The sequence below is a fragment of the Erinaceus europaeus genome, chromosome 7 (assembly GCF_950295315.1).
Source record: "Erinaceus europaeus chromosome 7, mEriEur2.1, whole genome shotgun sequence".
NCBI classification, from domain to species: Eukaryota; Metazoa; Chordata; class Mammalia; order Eulipotyphla; family Erinaceidae; genus Erinaceus; species Erinaceus europaeus.
In genome coordinates this window covers 74,529,542-74,548,341 of record NC_080168.1, presented here as the reverse complement: position 1 = coordinate 74,548,341, position 18,800 = coordinate 74,529,542, and the positions used below count along the sequence as shown (strand labels likewise).

General features: G+C 38.3%; 1 protein-coding gene across 1 annotated transcript in view; it reads right to left on the bottom strand.

Moving 5' to 3' along the window:
• Nucleotides 1-281: 281 nt before the first annotated feature.
• The window catches only part of DNAJC15 (DnaJ heat shock protein family (Hsp40) member C15), a 56,946-nt gene continuing 38,427 nt past the window's right edge, over nucleotides 282-18,800 (bottom strand). The window contains exon 6 of the mRNA XM_016189773.2: nucleotides 282-500. Coding sequence (XP_016045259.1) covers nucleotides 430-500 — 71 coding nt within the window. The 3' untranslated portion in view covers nucleotides 282-429. The remainder of the gene's footprint in view (nucleotides 501-18,800) is intronic.

Here is an 18,800-nt window from a genome sequence, read left to right as displayed (position 1 = left end):
AGACTACCAATTCTTCTGAGAAAATAAGGGACAATACAAATAAGCAGTAAGAAAACTTCCACTCCTTGCTTACAAATTCCAATTACACAACTAGTGATCATACTTCGTTACATACCTTTGTGGGGGGGAGTGGAAAGTGAGGGTGGGCAGAAGGTGTATTTAAAGACAAACAGAATAAAAATCCTTCAATGTAAGACTATTACAGGAAAGGGAAGAAAAACAAGTTCTAAAAATCAGTTGTAAAAATTTAAAGAGTTCCTTTAAAATATAATAAAAAGACAGATCATTAATCTTTTATTATTCTATAGCTTTTGATGTACAGTTCAGGTACGGCAATTATGAATGCTGTAGTTGAGATTCACTTGCAGGACTTTGATTTTTCAAGTTATCCTTTTCCTTTTTCCCTTCAGAGTGATACTTGAACATCAATCAGTGCTTAGTGGTTGCTTCGAGCAAGTCTTTTGCTTCATTTATTTTGGTTGCTAAGTAAGGAGATCCACCTGAAAAGACAAAGAAAAATAATAGAGAATTAAAATATACTTCATTAATGATATTTTTTAAAGTCTCAAATGCAGGAAAAAAATCAATTATTATTCTTTGATATTTCCCCATGCATTTATCCTGACAATTTTTTATTAGTGATTTACAAGATGATAATAGGGGTATAATTCTATAACACTCCCACCCTCCTTCACAATAAGCACCAAAGTTCTCCCAAGATATAGGATGACTACACACACACTCTTTTCCAGTTCATGTGTTTCAATTCTCTATATTCCATATAAGTGAAATCATCCCATAGTTGTCCCTCACTTCCTTATTTCCCTAAGCATAATCACTGTCAGTTCTATTCATTTTGTCCTGAACTCTACACAGCCTTATTATCTGCTGAGTTAAGTTTAATATCCATTAAGTATATATCCTATCACTACTACTATTTTTTTTTTTTCTGTACTTATAAGACTCAAATGAATGATTTTTATTCCATTGACAAAGCTCTCCCCAACTCTAAGCATTTCTCCTAAGGTTTTTATTTTTCCCAGTATTTTAAACTTTTAATCAAGAAAATGAAAAGGAATGCACAAGAGAAACACGTGGGTCATTTGAGCAAAGTTGGCTAACCCCAAGTGGAAGTTGATGCTCATTTTTATTCATGTCTAAGGTCCTATCTTTACTTCCTTTCTAAGGAAGTGTCCTTTCTGTTTCTATGTCCCTCTCAGACAAGGGAAACAGCAGCTGACCTAGGTGTTCTCCAGATTTTCTTCCCTTTCAGTGATGGGATTAAACAAAGGTTCCTGGTCACAAAAATTCTGGATACTGATGAAGCTGGTTTCAGAGCCCGCTGATCATCTTCTCCTGACATTTCCCACTCTGACAGTATGGACTAAAGTTCTTTTTCAGGTGCAGAAGGTGGGAGTTCTGGCTTCTGTAATTGCTTCTCTGCTAGACATGGGCATTGGCAGGTTGGTCCATACCCCCAGACTGTCTATCTTTTCTTAGTTGGGTAAGGCTCTAGAGAAGTGAGGTTCTGACATACATTGGTGAGGCCTTTTGCCCAGGGAGCTGACAAAGTATTTTACAAACTGACTCGAAATCAAATCAGTAAAAATTAAATTTACTTAGTAAAACACTACAGGCATTTAACCATCAAAGATAAACTTTGAGAAAAACAATGAAAGAAAAGTTACAAACAGGAATAAACTAAAAACCACCCAAACATTTCACTAGCCAGACATTACCATTTAACCAATTTTCTAAAATTAAGTGGATGGATTGATAAAATGATGATCTTTATCCCTTTATTTAAAAGGAGAGGATATTTCTCTATGAAAGAATATAAATAAAGCAATCCAGTTAGAGTCTTACCAAGTCTTATATTTTTACAAAAAATAAAAATACATTTGAGAAAAATTAACTTTACACTACAGTTTTCAAAAATTGTATTTACCAATACAGGTAAAGTAATAAATGACTGATTAAAAACAACTGTTAAAGAAGTGTTCTCTGTCAGTGAAATAGCCCTGTTGGAAGTACTTATGTCCTAAAATATAATAAAGCCAGTTATTTTTTTAGAGCTCTTTGAAATGAATTCTTTCTAATGCAAGCAGCAAGAAGAAAATGGAGGTCAATTTCAAATTCAGAATCATGATAAATCACAAACATTTGACACTAAAAAATACTAGCCTCAAACTGTCACTTTAAGGCTATTTAAGCATTCTGTCTTTAGATCCTGAACACTTTTTTTGTGTAATGTTCAAGTTCACCAGTCTCTCTGTGTTGTTCCATGTGTAGTCTCCCCCTGACTACTAATCATCTATGGCAGTTAAGAATACCCTAAGACTTCAGTAGTTCACAAATCAAAATATAGCACTAGTTTAAATGTCCTATTTTATTTAGGCCTCTAAAAGATATAATAACACCAACCCTACAAAGGAAAAAGAAAGCTAAATAAAGTAAACAAACGGCAATCTGGGGGGAGGGTCAACAAAGTTGCAGCAGAAAGAGTAATGCTGAAGGAAGCTATGTTTAACTTTTTGCCCTTGAGGATGCCACTGACATTATCAAATCAAGACCTGAATCACTATAAACACCTAAGGAATATCATAGAGTGCCCTTGAATTACAACTGAGATTAATGAAGTTTCTGTATGAACTTGGTTATAAAATAAATTGATTATATATGACCTTGGAAACAGATGTCAGTCTTCATAAATTGTTTGAATTTTTAGAGTTGACAAGGTAATGTCAATATATAGTATGTATTCAAATTATAACTGAATTCAAGCAAAATCTATAACTGGTTGATGTGCAGTCAGGATATTTAAGTCATACGCCATAAATGCCTGGAGGTTCTAATCTTCATAATAATTTTAAAGCATTCTTATTTCATCCCTAACTAAAAAGGAAATAAAGACTGTAAGGGAGGAACCTGTCATTTTCAAAATGATATAACTGAGTATGTAGAAAATACAAAGGGGTTTAAAAACAAAACCATTTGATTACTAAACTAATTTAAAAGTTGCAGCATAGGGAGTCGGGCTGTAGTACAGCGGGCTAAGCGCAGGTGGCGAAAAGCACAAAGATCGGCATAAGGATCCCGGTTCGAACCCCAGCTCCCCACCTGCAGGGGAGTTGCTTCACAGACGGTGAAGCAGGTCTGCAGGTGTCTATCTTTCTCTCCTCCTCTCTGTCTTCCCCTCCCTCTCTCCATTTCTCTCTGTCCTATCCAACAACAACAACAACAATAATAACTACAACAATAAAACAAGGGCAACAAAAGGGAAAAAATAAAATAAAATAAATATAAAAAAAAAAGTTGCAGCATATATTAGCAATCTATTAAAAAACATTTTTCTAGTTTAGAAAAAGTAAGTAAACAATATAAATGTTTGAAACAATAATTTATAATGGTTTAAAAAATCAATACCTAAAGGCTGGGAGAGATAGTATAATAGTTATGCAAAAAGACTGATGCTGAGGCTTCCTGGATCCAAGTTCAATCCCAGGCACCACCATATGCCAGAGCTGAGCAGTGCTCTAGTGGTTCAAAAAGGAAATGGGTCACAGTCTTTTGGTGGTGGGAATGGTGTTTATGTACACTCCTAGCAAAATGCAGACATATAAATCACTAGTTAATTAATATGAGAGGGGGAAATCAATTGTATGTCTCAAAGTTTTTCAAAACACAAACTGAATCTTTTTAATATATAGGCTGTGTATTTGATATGCGGACTCTCTCAAAAGCCTAGACCAAGTAGATCAGAAGCATCCAATAACACAGCTATATACAAGATACTGGGTACTGTATAGCAAACCCTAACAAAAGGACTTTTTAAAGTTAACCCAATTAACAAATAATGTGATGATAACATTAACTATGGATTGTCTTTTTGAACCCTAAGACAGCAGGAACCTCACATCTCCACTATAGAGCCCCTACTTCCCCCAGTCCTGGAACCCTAGGATAGGGCCCACTTTCCCGTATGCCTCTCCCAATCCATATCAAATAATATTGCATCCGCCAATCACAACCTAACCAACGCAACGATTGCCACCTCAACATGCTTCACTTCAGACTGTGTCCAGAGACTTCACATGTGGAATGACAACCCTTCAGCTTCATTACTCGGGTGAGACCTTTCCTTTCATAGTATACTCTAATTTCATCTCAGGTGGTTCACTTTCTAACAAAGTCCCAAAACCTAGATATACACCAGTTTCTGTGAGAGAGAGCATATATTCACACGTATCCATAAACTACTGCAAAATATATAGCTGAAAGCAGAAGTACACTAGAGTTTGCAGTGAGTACCTCCCTAACACTTCCTCTCCACTATCCCAAGCTTTGGGTCCATGATTGCTCAACAATTTGTTTGGCTTCGTATGTTAACACTCTTTTCAGTCACCAGGTTCCAGATGCCATCAAGATGCTGGCCAGGCTTCCCTGGATTGAAGACCCCACCAATGTGTCCTGGAGCTCAGCTTCCCCAGAGACACACCCTACTAGGGAAAGAGAGAGGCAGACTGGGAGTATGGACCGACCAGTCAACTCCCATGTTCAATGGGGAAGCAATTACAGAAGCCAGACCTTCCACCTTCTGCAACCCACAATGACCCTAGGTCCATGGTCACAGAGGGATAGAGAATGGGAAAGCTATCAGGGGAGGGGGTGGGATATGGAGATTGGGTGGTGGGAATTGTGTGGAGTTGTACCCCTCCAACCCTATGGTTTTGTTAATTAATCCTTTCTTAAATAAAATAAATAAATAAATAAAAATACAAAAATATAAAAAAATCAATACCTAGGAATAAATTTAATAAATTAGGAATTTTATTGCAACCCAGATTGCTGAAGAAAATAATTAAAGTAAGTTAAAGGTGATCTAAACAACTGGAAGGTGTGTTTCATTCTTTTTTTTTTTATTGCCTCCAGCGTTACCGCTGGGGATCAGTGCCTACACTACAAATCCACTGCTCCTGGAGGCCACTTTTCCCATTTTGTTGCCCTTCTGTTGGATAGGACAAAGAGAAATCTAAAGAGGAGGGGAAGAGAAAGATAGACATCTGCATACTTGCTTCACCACTTGTGAAGCAAACCCCCCACCCCCCACAGGTGGGGAGCCGGGTTCGAACTGGGGTCCTTGTGCGGGTCATTGTGCTTGCATCGTGTACGCTTAACCTGTTGGGCTACTACTGCCTGGCCCATTTTATTTAATATGCTAAAGACATCAATTCTCTCAAGAGACCTACAGATAGGTAGCAATCATTATCCCAAATCTGTGAATGAATGTAAAGGTAAGAGATTACAATGTCCACATGAAACAGAAGAGATGATTTTAACATAAAATAAAACAGGGGGTGCCGGGTGGTGGTGCTCCAGGTTAAGTGCACATAGTACAAAGTGCAAGGACCTGTTTGAGGATCCCAGTTCAAACCCCTGGCCCCCCACCTTTCCCCTGGCACCTCCTGCCCCACCCCAACTGGTACACAATAGAGGGGACTCAAAAAAAAGGTCCCACCCAACAGTCAGTGGGAATAGTCCATTCCATTACTTTTGAAATTAACCTTTGCTGAGGCTGGGGAAATAGATCAACTGGTAAAGCATCAGATTTCATTCCTAAGGTACTTGAGTTTGATCCCTAGTAACACATGTATCAGAGTAGAAAGCTCTGACTCCTCTCTCTCTCTCTGCCTCAAGTGAAACTCTGTGATATGTAATAAAGAAATTTAAAAAAAAAGTGTAACTCTTGCTGCTTGAAGCTAAGCATTTATCTCATGCTGAAATGTTGAGAATAAAAAAAAAAAAAAAAAAGTCAGGTAACCCTACCCTAATAAAACCACCACAAAGATACAGTTTACAGTTAGATAACTATTAGGAGTGGGTACTTCCAAAATACATGAATATTTGCAAAACATCTAGAATTAAAAAGTAAGAGAAAATAACTATTGAGAATTACAAAGATCCAAGTTCCTTTTTATGCCTGGGTCTAAAACACATCTTATTAAAGATTTCCTTATATTCCTAAGTTATAATGAAAACATATGAGTGTCTAGATCCCAAATCTGCAAGCCAGAAATAAGCATCACCATCTGCTACTGTGAAGGCTTCTTAAAGGCCACTCATTTCTTAAAAGGAAATATCACAAATGTTAAAATTATATGCAGGCAGATAAGAGTTTGACTTTGAAACTATAATCAAATGTTCTAAACTTTTGCAAATGTGCACCCATTCTTTTTTTCTGAGAAGGGCTCCCTAAGCAAGGGCTAGGGAGGCAGTATCATGGTTTTGCAAAAATAATTTGTGTGCCTGAGGCACCAAAGATCCTAGATTCACTTCTCAGAACTATCACCCTCATAAGCCAGAGCTGAGTAATGCTCTAGTGAAAACAAAGAAATAAACAAACTGATCCCTCAACAAATAAAGCAACTACTAACTAGTTAATCAAATAATCACCTTGTGCTGTTTCTGCCTCTTTTCTATGCAAGTCTTGTCTCTAAGTCCTGGTGGAACACTATTTCCAGTTAGGTACTGTCAAATTCAAATGAATGTCTACATGAATAATCTTTATTAAAGTATCATTTACTTATTTTTCTAAGATGACAGACAGAGTACTTCTCTGGGATATAGGGGTACCAAAGCTTGAATATCGGACCTAAAGAATACAAGTCTGCACAACATGCTGAGCCATCTACTTAGACACTCAAACTTTTCAAAACGTTCAGTGAGCAGTGGTGAGTAGTGGTGCACCTGGTTGAGCACATGTGATACCACACACAAGGACCCAGGTTCAAGCCTCTAACAGATAAGAGCTTGACTTTGAGACTGCAAACTTTTGCAAACGTGCACCACACATACTAGAGGCAAGCTTCAGGAGCAGTGAAGCAGTGTTGCAGGTTTCTATCCTTCTCCCTCTCTACCCCCAACACACAACTCTTAATTTTTCTCTGTGTCTTATAAGATAAAAAATACAGGGCTGCATGGTGGTGCACCCCATTGAGCATTATGTGTTACAGTGCACAAGGACGTTGGCCAAGTCCCTAGTCCCCACCTGCAAGGGGGAAGCTTCAAGAGCAATGAAGCAGGACTGCAAGTGTCTCTCTTTCCCTTCCCTATCTCCCTCCTTCACGCCTCTCAATTTCTCTCTGTTCTGTGAAGAAAAATTACTAAAACAAATACATAAATAAAATGTTAATATGCTTTGGTTTAATTTTCTAAGAGTAACAAGAAAAAAATGTATCACTTGTAAAGAGACTCCCACAGTCTGGGAAGTGACTCAGTGGCTAAACCACTCATCTCACAAGAAAGAGGTTCTGAGTTTGATCCCAGGCATCACATGTGCCAGAGTGACCCTGTGCTCTCTCCTCTCCTCTCCTCTCCTCTCCTCTCCTCTCCTCTCCTCTCCTCTCCTCTCTCTCTCATGTCATTAACAAATAAAAAATTCTTAAAAAAAAAAAAGAAGCTCCTAATAAGATTAATAGTTAACTTGCTAAAAATTTTGGAGACCAGGAGCAGTGTTAGAACAAACACTATTAACCAAAAGCCCTAGGGCCAGCAATGTACTCAAAAATAAAGAAGCAAGCACTATTCCAGGTAAATGAAAGAATTTGTTGTTCTAGGCTATAAGTTCTCTAGGCTACAAGCAAGTGGCCTCAGATTTAAATTCATATACATAAGAAACAAAAAAGGTAACTAACTATATGTATATATAAAAGTAACTTTTTTATTTCTTTATTGGGGAATTAATGTTTTACATTCAACAGTAAATACAATAGTTTGTACATGCAAAAAAAAAGTAACTATATGTATATATAAAAGATATATGTATATTTCTCCTTTCTTCTTTTAACTAGTTGGAAGAGCAACTGTATGAAATATTATGTATAGAATACCTTACTGTGGTCTGGGAAGTGGTGCAGTGGATAAAACACAGGACTCTCAAGCAGGAGGTCCTGAGTTCAATCCCTAGCAGCGCATGTACCAAAGTGATATTTGGTTCTCTCTCTCCTCCTATCTTTCTCATTAATAAATAAAATATATAAAAGAGTATCTTACTATGTTTCGGTATCTCTCTCTCTCTGGTTTGGGGAAATTCTGCCCCACGCTCTGGGCGCCAGATTTCGGTATCTCTCTCTCTCTCTCACTCACTCTGGTTCTGGGGTGAACTCCAGGGGAAAGGTAACGGGCTGGTTCTTTCTCGCTCATGACAGGGGTGACACAAAGTAAAAGACACCAGGGGACTCTTAGCGTGCCTAGAATCCTAGAATCCGTAGAATCCGTTTATTTGCAAAGTGGACATGAGTTAAATAAAAAAGCAACAAAGGGAATTATTGTTTAAATATGTCAGAAATTACAGGTTTCTTAACGGTTGGCATGCCCCTAAGGTAGGGGGCTGGTATGACAGGAATTGATGAGATACAAGACAGTTATTCTCCATGACACAAGCAACTTAATTATCCAAAGGTATTTGAGAGAAGCATAGGGGTTAAACCCGTAGGGTGAGACAGAGAGAAGATGGATATCAAAGAGCCATATAGTTTGGAATTTCTCTTGTCTGGGGTCTGAGGTGTGTGATGAAGTGTGTGATAAGGTGTGCTCTTCTGTGATCAGAAGGTGACTTTGAATAAGTGAATCTGCGGCCATGTGGCCTGCGGTTAATGGAGGGAAGTACTGGGGTTTCTGTGGGCCTGAGAGTCAAGAAGGAAAGAACCAAGTCTGAGTTCCCCCTGAGGCTCACCTCGGTTGAGAGAGACTTACCAAGAGGGTATCTTCTCAGACCTCCATCCAAGGACGGGGGTGGTTCTCCCTAAGCTCTATCAGGCTTACACATGGTCCCAACAACTATGCCTATAACATGTAAATGCATATTGATGTTACATATATTATAAATACATAGAACACATGATTTGATTGTTACAATTGAAGGAAGTGGGTACCAGTAAAGGTTTTAGAGACTAAAGAAATAACAGCAGATGGTAAAGTGATAATTCTCACAATGTATTATTGGGTTTGTAACATTAGTTGATGTAATATGTGTAAAAATAACACAGATGGGGAAAAGTGAACAGAGCTACTTGGGAGTCATGTTTCTATTCTCATGGAGTTAAACTAGCCTATATTTGATGGTGACTGTGATAAGTTAGAATGTACAAGACACATCCTAATTCCACCTTAAATAATTTTCAGAAGGTGGCACAGTGACAGGAACATTGATTGAACTTAAAAGCTCAAGGTCCCCAGTTTGATGGTTAGTATCATGTAAGCAAGTGTGATGACCTGATTCTGGTTCCCAACCTTCTCTCTCTAATAAAATTAATTTCTTGGTTAACTCAGTGAAAAAAATAATTGAAGAATTTAAAATGCTACAATATAAAAGTATCCATCCACTCAGTGCAAAAAAATGCAATAAAGGAGGAATAAGAGTAGTAAAAAAAGACATGAAACGGAAAACAAAAAGTACACACATACATTGACTAAATCAACAGCAACATTAAATGTCAATAGGTTAAACAATCCAATTGAACAAGACTGTGCTGGCAAACTTTTGTCCACAGGACATAGTTCAGGTTCAAAGACAGAGTAAAAGCAAATGATGGAAAAAGATTTATCATAATAAACACAGCAACCACAGAAAAGCCAGAGTGGGTCCACTCACAGGAGATAAACAAAAAATGTTACTAGAGATGGAAACGGGACATTCAATAATAATTTTTTAAAATTTTATTCATTTAACTATTTTTGATATGGCAGAGAAACTGAAAGAGAGAATATGAGAGAGAGACAGAGACAGACCTAAAGCATTATTTCATCTCTCATGGAGATGAAATAATGGGGAACAGGGGCTTGAGTCCAGGTCCTTGAGCATGGTAACATGTGCACTCAACCAGGTGCACCACTGCCTGTTCCCTTAGTAATGATGGTTAATAAGTAAAATGGAGACATCATGTTATCTGTATAGATATATCAAACTGTAATACAAAGTGACAGTAATAAAATACAGTATTGAAATAAAAGAATATACAGATCAATGGAATAGAATCAGAAGCCCAGAAATAAACCCACGTGAATGTACTGTGAGGTCTGAGCAGACAGCATAATGGTTATGCAAAAGGCTTTCATGACTGAGACTCTGAGTCTTAGGTTCAATCCTCAGCATCACCATAAGCCAGAGCTGAGCAGTACTTTGGTCTCTTGCTGTGTGTGTCTCTATCATTTAAATAAATAAATAAATAAATAAATAAATAAATAAATAAATACATTTTTAAAAAAAGAATGTACTATGACAAAGAAATTCTGATCATCCAATGAAGGGAAACTAGCAAATGGTGCTGGGAAAACTGGCTAGCCAGTTTTGAATGAATGAAACTTTCTGGCCTCATAGAAAATTAAATTCAGGGAGTCAGGTGGTAGTGCAGCGGTTTAAGCACAGGTGGTGCAAAGCACAAGGACTGGCGTAAGGATCCCGGTTCAAGCCCCTGGCTCCCCACCTGCAGGGGAGTCGCTTCACAAGCAGTGAAGCAGGTCTGCAGGTGTCTTTCTCTCCCCCTCTGTCTTCTCCTCCTCTCTCCATTTCTCTCTGCCCTATCCAACAACAATAACATTAATAATAACTACAACAATAAAACAACAAGGGCAACAAAAGGGAATAAAAAATATTAATAAAAAAAAGAAAGAAAATTAAATATATGGGGCAGGTTCAGTTCAAATTCTTTCTCAAAATTCTTTTTCCCTTGGGTTAGCTTCTCAGACTTGCAGTGTATGTCCTACTACTCTTCTCCTGGCATATACTCTAGTCAATGTTTTGACAATTACAAAACACTGTAATGTGTTCTCATTTCAAACCCTTTGCTCCTGCTATTACTTCTACCTGAAATAATTTCTTCAGATGGCAATAAGTATTGCTGCAACTGCCACTTCTTAAGCTGTCAAAACTAAGTCCACCAGAAGCCTGAGCTGTACCGTGTTCTGGTAATAAATAAATAAATAAACATAAAGACAAAACAAAGTGTTTTTTTTTTTTAAGATGAAGTAGACTGGAAGGGATCATGTGGGTGTCTGAGGAGTGTAGTTACGTTCTAGTTCTTCATCTGTGTACTTGTGAAAACTTACCAATTTATACACTTACTGTGTTTGTGCATTTTCTGTCCTTATACTGTACTTTAATACATTGTACAGTTAAAAACAGAGATTAAAATAAAAAGAAAAGCATCTCTTTCCCTCTCTATTCTCAAACCATTGTGCCACTACCAATTTCTCTGTAAATTTTATTTGTATTTTTTTTTAACTCCATCTGCTGATTTATTCACTCATGGAGAAAAAAATAAGTTGATTAAGTGCCAGTCACAAATTAGAAAGATAAACACACCATGTTCTCTATGTTTAGAGCTCTCACCATTTATCAAGGAAAAATCCGTGTGTGATAAAGTTACAGTTTTAGCAAAAAGAAATAATAATTAGCGCAGATGCAAAGCCTTAGATCAAATTAAAGCCCTGAAATGAAGGGGGAGGAAAACTGACTCCCTAGAAACAATTAATAGTCTAATACATCTATCGAAAAAAAAGGGAATCAAGCTAATTATGTATCACCTTTTCTTAGTGAATCCATGTACACCCCTGGTAATCATACCTTTCTATTTCTAAGTGTTTATAATACATTTTTAAATGTAATAAATTGTAATATATAATTGCTATGGTTTTATGTCAAATCTAGCTTCAACAATGAGAATTAGGGAAAATCCATTCAACAGTATAATTACTTTGATTTGTTTTTAATTCCAGTATTTAATTTAATTCTAATTTCAAATGCTATTTAAAAATAAGAGATAGTAATGTATGTGTACTAGAGCATAATGGAAAAAGAACGAGAATCTCTTTGCTTCAGGAAAGCAGATTTTACATAAATGTACAGGGGAGCTTTCTAGTAAATAGAGCTTGCAAAGCAGGAAATTCTCTAATAAGATTGAACAAGCCTCCCCCCCCCCCCACCCCCAGGAGGGAACAGATATAATCTTGTGCTAGAAGGCAGCTTTTATTGATCAGTGTCTCTCAAAGTATGATGAAAAAGCATTAAAAAAGTTTTTTTTTTTTTCACTTGATCATGGACCAGTGCTTTCACAAAATACACTATCACACATTTGGACGTCACCACAATGTTCAGTTGCTATAACGGTTTCTCAGTGCTTACTTTATCTGTTCTTGTTGCCCAAAGCTGATAAACTGGCCTGAACAGGAGAACTACATGTGAGTAGCACTGACTTAGCCTGAAAGAGATCTCTGTGACTACAGTTTTTGAAACTTATTATGTCTCCATTAAATATTCTATGTTGGGTATGAATACCAAGCCCAGTGGTTTCATTTTTGCTGAAGGGTGGAGAGCCAGAACATCACTCTGGCAACAAGGAGTGCTGGGGGGGCTGAACTTGGGACCTTCTGGAAGACAGTTCATCACTTTGCTGCATCATCTCCTGGTCCTCCCGAACCACTGATTGTATCTCCCCCCACCCCCCACCGCCTCTCTCTGTCTCTCTTTCTTTAAGCAATTAAAGAAGTATAATCTAAATATATCACTCTAGGCTGGGGAATAGCTAGTGATTATGGAAAAAAAATTCCATGCCTAAACCTTGGAAGTCTTAATTCCCAACACCACCAAAAGTCAGAAATGAGCAGTGCTAGGGTAAAAATACACAGATAAATAAATAAATAAGTAAATAATAAAAAAGATAACCACTCTAAAAGTATTAGATCAAAGACTTCAGATTTACTGACATATTAACTAAGATGTATTAACTTTTTAAAAATTTATTTATTTATTCCCTTTTGTTGCCCTTGTTGCTTTACTGTTGTAATTATTATTGTTGTCGGTCTTCGTTGTTGGATAGGACAGAGAGAAATGGAGAGAGGAGGGGAAGACACAGAGGAGGAAAGACAGACACCTGAAATGGAGAGAGGAGGAAAGACAGACACCTGAAATGGAGAGAGGAGGAAAGACAGACACCTGAAATGGAGAGAGGAGGGGAAGACAGAGAGAAGGAAAGATAGACATCTGCAGACCTACTTCACTACTTGTGAAGCAACTCCCCTGCAGGTGGGGAGCCGGGGGCTCGAACCGGGATCCTTCTGCTGGTCCTTCCGCTTTAAGCCATGTGTGCTTAAGCTGCTGCACTACCGCCTGACTCCTGTATTAACTTTTTATATCATTACAAAGGTTTTACCAGTCCATGATGATTTTTTCAGAGACAGAGAAACAGGGACAGAGACAGAAACAGGGAAAGAAAGACCATAGCACTGAAGGTTCCTCTAATCCTATGGGGACTGGGCTCAAACCTAGAACTATTTGTTGGCTCTGCATTCACCTTTTATCCCACTATAGTGAAAGAAAAAAATTTTACTCCCCGCCTTTCTTTCCTTTTTATTAGTGGTTTAATATTGATTTTAAAAGTTATGGGTGACAGGAATATAATTTCACACCAGTCCCACCACCAGAGTTCTGTGTTCCCATTCTCTCCACTGGAAACTGCAGTGGTTCCCTCAAGGTCACAGATGTGGATGACTATTATTTCTATAACTATCTGTCTATAGTTATATTTATTTTCCCTTTTGTTGCCCTTGGTTTTTCTTAATTGTTGTTGTAGTTATTATTGTTGTTACTGATGTCATCGTTGTTAGGACAGAGAGAAATGGAGAGAGGAGGGGAAGACAGAGAGGGGGAGAGAAAGATAGACACCTGTAGATCTGCTTCACCACGACTCCCCTGCAGGTGGGGAGCCTGGGGATCAAACAGCAATCCTTACGCTGGTCCTTGTGCTTAACCTGCTGCACTACCACCCAATTCTCCCTTTCCCCCCACCCCCATGGTCCTGTCTTCTCTTCCTTTCTAAGTCACAACTATACCTATTACTACTTCCAAGCAATCTTTAATTGTTATTAAAACATGTGTGAAGGGCCCAGGAAATGGCACGGTAAGTCGGGTGCCAGACTCAGAAGCAAGAGGTCATGAGCTGGACCCCCTGGCACCTTCCATGCCAGAGTGACTCCCTGGTTCTCTCTCCCAATCTTATGTTAATCAAAAAATAAAATCCGAAAGAGAAAAAAAAAAAAAAAAAAAACATCTGAATGCTCATTTAAAACTATTTTCAAAAAAATTATTTTCAGTCATTTCTCACACCTAATTTTCTGGTGTTACTTTCTTTGTACAAGCTGATAATGAAATGTGTAAAAAAAATTATAGTTGATCACACCTTTGAAGTTCTAACTTTATCTTACTGGCAGCAAGACCAACACACAGGAAAGTGACTTGGCAGAATGCATGGAAGATCATCCATAAATGCTAGACATACTGTGAAAATAATCCAAGTCTTTACTACCACCGACAGCTCTCAGCGGTGACCCAACCAAAGCAATAGGGTGAGGCATTACACAAAGGCAAAAATAAGAGTTGCCCATTCTCATACTTCTCAGAAAATACTCCTGACTTTCTCTAAATTCATATATCTTTCTCTAAAGATATATTTGTGTGAAAGATCTGTTAATTTTTAAATTTTATTTATTTTGGATAGAGACAGAAATTGAGAGGGGTGGTATGGGAGGCAGTAGTGCAGTGGATAAAGCCTTCAACTCTCGAACATGAGGTCTTGTGTTCAATCCCCAGCAACACATGCACCAGAGTGATGTCTGGTTATTTCTCTCTCTCTTCCTATCTTCTTCATGAATAAATAAATAAAATCTAAAAAAAAAAAAAAATTGAGAGGTAAGGGGGAGATAAGAGATGGGGATGTAAAGACACCTACAGCACTGCTTCTCTGCTCATGGAGTTCCCCTGCTCCCCCTGCAGGTAGAGATAGGGCTTCAGTTTTGGGGCACTGTAATGTGTGTGCTCTCCCAGATGTGTCACCTCCTACACCCAACCCACCCCCACTTTTTCTTATTAAGAAATAAATAAGAAGGGGCTGGAAGAGAAGTCACCCAGTAAAACACAAACTATCATGCATGAGGATCTGGGTTTGAGCCCGACTACCACATGACACCACCATGCACAGGGGAAGCTTCACAAGCAGTGTCTCTCTTGTCTCTGTCTCCTCTATGGAAAAAAAATTAAAAAAGAAAATCCACTGGGGGTGATAGAATCCTACAGGTGTGATGCCCCGGTAAAAACTCTGGTGGCAAAAAAAATAAAGCAGAGAGGCACAGTGAAAGAGCCCACTTGGATAGTGTGCTGCTTTACTTACCATGTGTATGACCCAGGATAGAGCCTGGCTCCCACCACACTGAAGGAATCTTCGGTGCTATGTGTGGACTCTTTCATTCTCTCTCTGCTTCTATCAATAATAGTAACAATAGTAATAATACAAGAGGTTGGGGAAGTAGCTGGCTTGGTAGCAGAGCCCGAGTATGTGTAAGGTTAGACCCTGAGAAGATCCTTGATGCCATATAAAAGCAATGAAGACTAAAAAAAGATGGGGAGGGAAGGGAATTCCACACAGCAGTATTCTGTGCTCTTCAACACCATTTACATTCCTTCCATGAAGAAAGTAGGCTGAGAAAGTGACTTTGTAGCAAAGCACTTGCTGTGGGATACTCTGACTTAGATCACCAGCATTGCATTATATATAAAAAACAAAACAGGGAGTCAGGCAGTAGTGCAGCGGGTTAAGTGCAAGTGGGGCAAAGCACAAGGACCCGGGTAAGGATCCCAGTTTGAGCACCTGGCTCCCCACCTGCAGGGGAATCACCTGCAGGTGTCTATCTTTCTATCCCCTTCTCTGTCTTCCCCTCCTCTCTCCATTTCTATCTGTCCTATCCAACAATGACAACATCAATAACAATAATAACTACAACAATAAAACAACAAAGGCAACAAAAGGGAAAATAAATAAAGTTAAAAAACCTTCCTCCCCAAGAGGCAAATTCCAAGTTTATAACTTCCCACTTCATCGTACACAAATTCTTTCCCTCTAGAGCTTTCAATATACCTTAAGCCACCATATTTTTACCACCGCAGAATTTGTTAACATAAGGGTTTTAGGAAGCCTATTAGTTCTCTAAAACTCCAAATGTTTTTAAATTTGTGGTTAATAAGCAATTATTTGGATAAAATAGCCATAGTTGTTAACACAGTCAAAAGATTAAAAGCTTCTTACTTAAGCTTAAAATGTGAATAGAAATAGGATGTATGGTCTTTATTAGCTAAACACGCATATGAAGATATATAAAAGTGGGGGTAGATAGCATTATGATTATACAAAGAGAATTTTATGCCTGAGGCTCCAAAATCCCAGGTTCAATCCCCCACACCACCATAAGAGCTAAACAGTGCTCTAGTAATAATAATAATAATAATAATAATTTACTTAGTTTTTACAAAGGGAGATGGGTGGTGGCGCACCTGGTTGAGTGCATGTTACCATGTGCAAGGACCTGAGTTGGAGCTCCCAGTCCCCACCTGAAGGGGGAAAGCTTTGCAAGTGGGTGAAGCAGTGTTGCGAGTGTCTCGCTATCTCTCTCCCTATCACTCCCTCCCCCTCTCTATTTCTGTCTCTATCCAATAAATAAAGATAATAAAAACATTTTAAAAATGAAGATACGTGGGGAGTCGGGCTGTAGCGCAGCAGGTTAAGCGCAGGTGGCGCAAAGCACAAGGACCGGCATAAGGATCCCGGTTCGAACCCCGGCTCCCCACCTGCAGGGGAGTCGCTTCACAGGCGGTGAAGCAGGTCTGCAGGTGTCTATCTTTCTCTCCTCTCTGTCTTCCCCTCCTCTCTCCATTTCTCTCTGTCCTATCCAACAACGACAACAACAATAATAACTACAACAATAAAACAACAAGGGCAACAAAAGGGAATAAATAAAATAAATATTAAAAAAAAAGAAAAAGAAAAAATGAAGATACGTGACAAACAGGTTCTAAACACTGTTCAGCTCTGGTTTGTGGTGGTGTGGGGGATTGAACCTGGGACACTGGAGCCTCAGGCTTGAAAGTCTCTTTGCATAACCATTATGCTATCTACTACTGCCCTAGTTATTTGTTTTTTAACTAGTGCACTGCTGAGCTCTGGTTTATGGTGGTGACTGGCCTGGGGCTTTGAACTTTAGGTAGGGAAGTCTTTGTGCATAATTATTTTGCTATCTCTCCCACCCTATTTCCTAGGTAAGAAAATGGACACTGATGAGATTAAAGTGGACACTCCAGACCATACTGGCAGCCAAAAGCAGAGGACAAAGAAAAACATGCTGGCTTCCTGTTCCCAGGTTCCATTTCTATTACTGCATCAGACAGGAGATACTGGCAGACTACAGGCAGCCAATAATTCCATTATCTGATAAATACCTTAGTCAATCTCAGTCAATCAAGTGGTTCTTAGAACACTACTGGCTCATAAGATAACCAAACATTTTCTTTCCCACTAGAGGTATCAAAAAATACATATTCTCTTTGATAAATTTTAGATCTCTCTATCTTGCCAGAAGGTACAACTTGTCAATCATGTGAAAGACAGAAGTGTCTGATCCTACTGCAGTCTATCAGAAGACATATACTTGACCTGGGAGGAAATGAGGACATTTAGGAGACAGAGGATTTCAATGAGGCATTTAAATACATTTCTTTCTGAGTCAATTATTCTGAAAGCCCACAATGCATAATAAATTAGCTGAGTGGATCTCTCAGTAACTGTAAAAATTGTTTAGATATTTTAAGCAAAACTGTTTTTTCAAAAGTTTATTCTCTTATTTATTCTCACTAAAGAATGGCAAGTGCAAAAACCAAATGAGACAGTATTTAGTGAAAAGATATATATATTAATTAATATATATGGTAATTAAGTGAGAAAGCTGAAAAATAACACCTTATTTTTATGGTGGTTTTCTAGATTTTAATACTTTTATTATTTTTAATTATTGGATAGAGACAGCCAGAAATCAAGAGGGAAGGGGAAGATAGAGAAAGAGACAGAGAAATCTGCAACACTGCTTCACCATTCACAAAGCTTTCCTTCTGCAGGTGGAGACTAGAGGCTTGAACCCGGGTCCTTGTGCATGTTAATGTGTACACTCAACCAGGCGTGCCACTACCTAGCCCAAATACCTTATTTTTGAGTTAGGAATCCAACGTTTTTTCCCCTCAAAATAACCAGAAAACTGAAAACTTATAAATAAAAACCTAAAAAATTCAGGCAGGGGTAGATAGTATAATGGTTATGCAAAAAGACTCTCAGGCCTGAGACTCCAAAGTCCCAGGTTTGACTCCTCACACCACCATAAGCCAGAGCTAAGCAGTGCTGGGGGGGGGGGGGGGGGCAACGGGACACACACACACCTTCACTTTCCTCCCCCACCCTTTGACTTCTAAAATACAGTGTAACTTTTTACCATCTGTTATTTTAGAGATGAAACAGTAATGAACATATGGGCCTTCTCTTTCAGGCAGCTGTAGTGTAGTTAAAGTTATAATAATTGTCTTTCTGTAAGATAAATTTACATTAAAAACCTGGCCAGTTAAAACAAATGGCTTAGTATCAGAGCCTTCCAGGATAAGAAAAAAAATTAGAGCCATCTATGATATATTACACTTAGGATACCCTCTAAATCTAGTGTTTTAATTTAAACTTAAAAATAACTCACTGTGCCCAAATTGGTTTATATGATACAATCAATAGTCCACAACTCATGTTTTCCCTTAATCAAAATGCTAGCAGGCTCAGAGTGTTAGGTTCTCATACATAAAAATGGCGCCTAACTTCTTGAAAGCTGCTAAAGTAAATACATTGACTCTATATCACGGTATTCTAACATAATGGCTCATTTGTCTA